Consider the following 7,205-nt stretch of genomic DNA (forward strand, 5'->3'; position numbering starts at 1 on the left):
GAAATGCCTACAACTGAAGGGAAACAAACATGCCGAGGGTTTGATAGACTGTCGTATAATGTTATTTTCATGTAATTGATCCTTTGAAAGTTGTATTTCTAAGCATAGTCTACTTCTCCAAGTTGCTTATATGAAAATGACATAAACCTTGATAGAGATAGCTAGTTATTTGTTATAATAAAAACACAATAGATAAATCTCCTAAAATTATGTGTTCCAAAGCAGATGATGGGTGAAATCTGTTGACAGACACATAAACACATGATCGCCGGGGGTTTTGAGAACAGAGCTGTGTGAGAAGGGACCTTCTTGTTGTCTCAGTTGGTGCGGTGAGGGGTTGTGGTGAAACAGCTCTTCCTCTCTGAGAATAGCACCATCTTCTTGTTTCATTCTCACACCTGCTTCGCCAGAGCCAGTATTTTCCCTCATAAAACAGAGTGGAAGGTGCTCCTCAGGAGAGAACCCCTCCCTGAAAAATGTGAACAATCAACCAGCAGCTGAGGTTGGACCTCGCCTCCACCAGAAAAGTATACCAAACCAGGGAGAGGACATCTCCAAACATAATGACCTGTCTTCTTTTGTTCTGAATCTTCTCCCTCTTCTTCATGAATGGAATTCATTCATTCTTGCTCTAGAGTATCATAAAGGTCCTAGCAGCCATTGAACTCTGTAGATGAATTTTCTGTTTCACCCAAGGTCCCATGAGCACCATGGGTCTCCGGCTCTGTCTTTGTTCCCGACAGTGGACTGGAGGTAAGCGGCTCAGATGCAGAAAGGATTGCACCCAGCTTTATGTTATGCTGGTGAGGCAACCGCCATTCATCTCCAATTTCACTCTGCTCATAGTAAATTTACAAGCACCGAAGAACTGATGCTTTTGAACTGTGGTATTGGGGAAGACTCTTGAGAGTCCCTTGGACTGCAGGGAGATCCAACCAGTCCATCCTAAAGGAAATCAGTCCTAAATATTCATTGGAAGGACTGATGCTAAAGCTGAAACTCCAATACTTTGGCCACCTGATGTGAAGAACTGACTCATTGGAAAAGATCCTGATGCTGGGAAAGATTGAAGGTGGGAGGAGAAGGGAACAACAGAGGATGAGATAGTTGGATGGCATCACCGACTCAATGGACATGAGTTTGAGTAAACTCCAGGAGTTGCTGATGGACAGGGAGGCCTGGCATGCTGCAGTCCATGGGTTTACAAAGAGTCAGATATGACTGAGTGACTGAACTGAATTGTGACTCAGAGCTCAAGCACCTGAAATTTGAATCAAAATCTGAGCCTGTAGTTTGTAATCCTGTTATCAAAGACTTGGGTACCTATTTCTTGATTATTATTGTTTTATTTAAAAAAATTTTCAGCTACACAGGGCGGCATGCGGGATCTTAGTTCCCTGACCAATGATGGAACCCCTGCTCCCCGCAGTGGAGTGCAGAGTCTTAACCCCTGACCACCAGGGAAGTCCCGGGTACCTATTTCTTTGCTTGTCTTAACACTTGCACTCCGGGACTGGTATTGATTCTGGGAACACCTTGATCTTAAACTTGGGAGTTCTGAGTTGCTGATGTCCTAGAAACACTCAGGCCCCATGCAGAGGTGAAGGCCATCAGTCCTCTGAGGGAGCCTTAGAGCAGGACAACGACCTGCAGTTGAGACAAAATGACAGATGCCAAGTGGCCTGTTCTGCCAGAGTGCTTCCACTTTGATGGGATAAAGTGCTGTGTGAATGCAGGGTATTATCAAATGTCAGGCATTACATCAGGTAAACCCAGATTGGTCCTTTAGTTTCCCAGAACACTGGGAAATAAAATACCATTCTACAAATTTCATACTTAGTCATGCCTAAAATCTCATTTAGCAAAATCATTCACTATCCATTTGCTTCAGGTGATCTCTGAAACTACAAAGTGAATATAGTGAATCACCGTTAATTCAGGCTGCAATAATTGAGCTCATTTAGATAGGGTTTGAGTGACAGTTTACTTTTGTTTCATCTATACTAAAACAAGTGGGACAAATCAGTAATCTGAAGAAGATGGTGAAGGCTGAGCCCACCTATATTCATATGTGCTTTGCAGGTGCTTGGTGATATCTATTAATATTTGCATGCAAATGTAATTATTTATGCCAGTCATAAACAGTTCCTGCATATAAAACAATCCCAGGTCAACAGTTAGTTGACAATGCTTTCATTGCATAACTGGAAAACAAATTATTTTGTTTTTAGATATTTAAAGATAGTGACGTGTTCCTATATGTAAATCCTCTCCAGGTAGGATTTTTAAATAGAAATTGAATAGAATTATGCTCCAAAATAATGTTTTATAAAGCAGATTTCCCAAGATACTTATGATATAAAATTTTAAGTATTCTGTTTCAAAAACTGTGCATGCTTCTAGAGGTAGGCTAGGTAGACACTGAAAGCAAGAACTTCTCTTTCATAGCAATAGTTAGGATTTCATTTCTAGGAACCAGAGATTGAGACTTTTTGAGCTGCAAAGTTAGACATGGCCTAATTTACAATACCAACCGTGTCATTTTGTTACATTATCTGACTGTGCCCTGCTGTTAACTTGATTCTGATCTAGTAGGATTTCTGCAGTTTTAAGGCTTGAAACATTAACTGTTATTGTTGTTTAGTTGCTAAGTTGTATCTGACTCTTTTGTGACCCCATGGACTGTAGCTCACCACATTCCTCTGTCCATGGGATTTCCCAGGCAAGAGTACTGGAGCAGGTTGCTGTTTCCTCCTCTAGGGCATCTTCACGACCCAGGGATGGATCCCACCTCTCCTTCACTGACAGGTGGATTCTCTACCTCTGAGCCACTAGGGGAAGTCTGAAGCATTAACTAGTCTTAAAAGAATTCATCTAGCTTTTCTAGTTCCATTTTAAAGCATTTCCAGAATATATTTCTTTTTACTAACAAACATGTTACGTATCATGCTTCTTCAGGTTTACTTCCCTGATGGTGCTTCTGAAGTATTTAAAAATTTACCTGAGTGATGTTTCAGTTACAGTGATGAAATTTCTTTGAAAATGATGAGGCCTGTTCAGGTTGTACTCTCTTGTGCTTTTAAAGGAACAAAACTCAGTTACCCATAAACACCATTTTTTTTTTTTTTTTGACAGCCAAGAATGAGAGTTTGAAAATGTGATGTTAATATTCCATTTCCTGCAGGGTTGGATTACTGCCACCTAATGGGCCAAGCAAGTTCCCAGAATGCCCATCCTCTGAGCGATGCTTCTAAGACTATGGGGAATATTATTACTCTCTGGGCTGGTATTAAGGAACAGGGGAGGTTAAGGGTGGGGGAGAGAGACAGAACCTAGAGGTTGGTTACTACTCTGTGTTTCTTTGCTCTTAACTCTATTGCCTGTTATAGGAAGCTCAGGGCCAAGCATGAAACACTAACACATATCCTCGCCAAATTGAGAGGCTGGACAAGTTTGCCTTTAGCAGCTCCCCTGTGGCTAGTCCCCTGCACCTGTTACTGAGCCCTAGGCATCATATACTCCTGGGTACTCAAAGATCCTGGGAAGTACTCCACTCTCTAGTTTTATCCCTATCTAAGTGTTTGGTCTAGCCTCCCCCTCACTAAAAAGTTTTTCACCTGTTCTTTTATGCTATAAATTTCTCTACCTTAAAGTATTAATAACAACCACCAGTAAGAGCATACAAAGTAAATTCTGGAGGAGCACTGTCCCATAGAACTTTCTGTGATGATGGCAGTGTCCTGTATTGTATTCTCTGAGATGTCAGCCACTAGTCACAGATGACTAGTGTGACTGAGAAACTGAATTTTTCATTATGTTTAATTTCAATTGATTTAAAACACTGTATTTGGCTACTGAATTGGATAGCACTGCTCTAGAGATATTTATCTTATTGCAAGAAATGATGGTTGTGATTTCTATCTTAATGCAAGAAATGATGGTCATGGGGGAACTATAGCTGGCCAGTGGGCAGGCAGGCCCTTGCAGACGCCCCATTTCAGGGTCAGAGGGGAAAGGCAAGCCAGGCTCCCCTGCCTGATTTGCCTGTTCTTGACTGATGGCCAGTTGCAAAGCAAACTCAATAGAAAAGATTTCAGGGAGATGTAAACTGCTCTACAATGACCCACATGTTTTGACACCATTTCCTTCTTTCCCCTTGCCCTTTATCCCTCTCAGGTTTCAAAAGAAGACTTTTTGAACTATTATGCTGGTGTTAGTGCTTCTATTGACACCGATGCCTATTTCATTTTAATGATGAGAGAATCCTGGAGATTATGACTTTTGTCTATTAATTCTTTAGCAAATCAGGGACTTTCAGAGAATGGAATGAGTTTGAAAGAAGTCCAATGCTGTAGATTTTGATAAACTGAAGTTTCTGGGAGATCTGGAAGTTTAAAAGCAATAGATCTTCAGTCATCTTATTTCTTTACCTGGAACATGTTCATTTCCTTAAATGCCTGAGGATATACTTTCAAATCAGAAATAAAGGAAAGAAAGAAGGAAGAAGGAAAACTGCGAAGTGAGACCGAGAGGAGTTTCGTAGTGAAATAATGCCCTTGTTATAGTTGTGCCTCTTCTAGATGTAAATGTAGTTGCTTGTCTACACCTTCACTTTATCTGCCGTCTTTGGAGTCTGTAGTAGGAGGTGATAATAAAAGAATTGGAGGAATATCCATCTGTGTAAAATTTCCTGAGCTTACTCATCTTAATATTTCTCTTGGTGACTACTTTACAAATAAAATTTATTTTATTCTGAAATTCAAGGGCTTTTGGGGGGGCTATTTTAATACTTTAATTGGGGATTTAAATTCAGCAAATTGCCACACTTGCATGAACAGAGGACCTAAACACCTCTTGTGACCAAAGGAAGGTAAGTTGAACTGGCTCACCTGACTGAAGGTGGAGCTTCCTGGAGTGACTCACTTCCTGGATCAGCCTGTTAGGTTGAGAGAGATGAAAAGGGAAAGAGAAGTGCCTTTTAGAAGCCAGGCAGGCTTTCTGGGACTTTGGGGCAAACTGGGGAGGGAGGACTTTGAAACTGTTTTGGGAATTCATCTTTTTTGGTTGTTATTGTTAAATATTTATTTATTTATTTGGCTGTGGTGGGTTTTAGTTGCTGCATGTGGGATCATCAACATTTGTTGCAGCATGCAAACTCTGTTATGGCATGTGGGATCTAGTTCCGTGACCAAGGATTGAACCCAGGCCTCCTGCATTGGGAGTATGGAATCTTAGCCACTGGACCACCAAGGAAGTCCCTGGAATTCATCTTTCGAACTCATGCTTCTAGGCTACTCCCCAAGGCACGTGATGTCAGATTTTCTGACTCATTTTTCTGCCTCTAATGACTGCTTCTCAGGGAACAAAAACAGCTGGGCATACCCATAGGTCCTTCATCTTGGAAAAGAAGTGCAGGTGGAAGGAGAGACAGAAGGCTAAAGCTGGGCTTCTCAAGCCTTAATGAACCTACACATCACCTGGATCTTGTTAATACACTAGTTCAGATTCAGAAGTCTGAGGTGAGGACTGAAATTCAAGTTTTCTAACAAGCTTCCCTGTGATGTTGATGCCTCTGGTCTCTGGGTAAAACTTTCAGCAGTGAGGGTAAAGAGATAGCAGCTTGGTTACTTCCAGCGCATTTGGCTTATTATTTTCCCACTTTGTTGGCCAAGCTAATTTATGGTTTTTGACTGCTGGGCCATCCTCTTTCACGACTTTAAAGGTGTGAAAATCTGAAGAAAGTGCCAAAGAAAGCAAGTGCTTCCCGGTTATGTGTAGGAGAGAAGTAGCACTTGTGGGGTGGCATTTCAATTGGATAATTTCTCATAGTCCAAGACCTAGTCCTGCAGCCTTCCAGCCTCAAAGATTGGAGGGTGCCAGGCCACCAAGGTTTACCTCTTAAGAGAGACCTCCACTGAGCAAGCTCATAGCAACTGATGCTAAAACTGGAATCCAAATCCTTCATCGACTATGGAGAATGCAATTCTCATGTTTGCTTAGACCAGATCAGAAGACCTCATCTGGGTTTGAGGATTAGAGAATGATAGCTTTGCTCTCAGTTCAAGGTTGCCTTTAGCAGTTTATTCTCGATATGACAAAGAAGTGCAAGAGGATATTTATGTGGTATGTTAGCTTACCACATAAACAAATAAATAGTTATTTGCTACAATAAATATTTAGCTGCTACAATAAATAAACCTACACATTTTCAAAAGCTCAGATGAACTTATTTATAAGAAGTAAATACAGTCACAGATATAGGGGAAAAAAAAAAAAAACCTTATGGTTACCAAGGGGGAAGTGAGGAGGGATAAAATATGAGATTGGGTTTGATATACACACACTACTATATTTAAAACAGATAGCTAATAAGGACCTACTCTATTGCTGTAGGGAACTCTACTCAATATTCTGTAATGACATATATGGGAAAAAATCTAAAAAGGAGAGGATGTATGTCTATGTATACCAGATTCACTTTTTTGTACAGCAGAAACTAATACAACTTTGCAAAGCAACTATACCCCAATAAGAATTAACTAAAAATATAACAAAACAAAATACAAAAGCTCAAATATAAAATATATAATTATTTTTCATTCCTGAAGTAGTATGTATCTGCTGTTCACAGTCGGTGATCAGCTCTCCTCCGTGCAGGGATTTTGGGTTGCAGGAGTCCTCCGTGTTGTGGTTTTCTTGCTCTCTAGAGTTTCATCATCAATGATACCCATGCTGCTAAAGGGAAAGAGGTATGGAGGAGGCTGAAGAGCTTTCTGAAAAGCTTTGGTCTGGAAGTGACACATGTCACTTCTGTTTGCACTCCATTTGATGGCAAAGAGTCACGCAATTACATCTAAATGCGAAGGAGGCTGGGAAGTGTAGTCCCAGGCAGTCCCACCAGTGAAAATTTATCTAATTTCAGAAAAGTACAAATTCTGGTGGACAACTAGATTTTTGAGTGACTTTTGAAATAGCACCCTCATTGCCTTCCATTTCCTTAAGGAGGCATGCTTCATGGTCTGGGAACCAACATGGAGTAAGATATCTCCCAGGGTGGAGGTAGAATGGAGGTCTCTCTATCCTTAGGCATAATGGCAATGAAGAAAACAACCTCTATAACCATATAAGGTTCAGTTCAGTTGCTCAGTCATGTCTGATTCTTTGCGAACCCATGGACTGCAGTACTGCAGGCTTCCCTGTCCATC

General features: G+C 40.9%; 1 protein-coding gene across 4 annotated transcripts in view; it reads left to right on the plus strand.

The window, feature by feature from the left end:
* CAPSL (calcyphosine like) overlaps window positions 1-4,671 on the plus strand; it is a 35,119-nt gene extending 30,448 nt beyond the window's left edge. For 3 of the 4 annotated variants that reach the window (XM_070357648.1, XM_005911358.2, XM_070357647.1), the window contains one exon: window positions 4,177-4,671. Coding sequence is in view for 1 of the 4 variants with exons in the window: in XM_070357647.1 (XP_070213748.1) it covers window positions 4,177-4,278 (102 nt within the window). In the remaining 3 variants the exon portion in view is untranslated. The remainder of the gene's footprint in view (window positions 1-4,176) is intronic. The other variant, XM_070357650.1, reaches the window with a different exon arrangement.
* The last annotated feature ends 2,534 nt before the right edge of the window (window positions 4,672-7,205 follow it).

This window comes from Bos mutus, chromosome 20, assembly GCF_027580195.1.
Source record: "Bos mutus isolate GX-2022 chromosome 20, NWIPB_WYAK_1.1, whole genome shotgun sequence".
In the NCBI taxonomy this organism is placed as follows: domain Eukaryota; kingdom Metazoa; phylum Chordata; class Mammalia; order Artiodactyla; family Bovidae; genus Bos; species Bos mutus.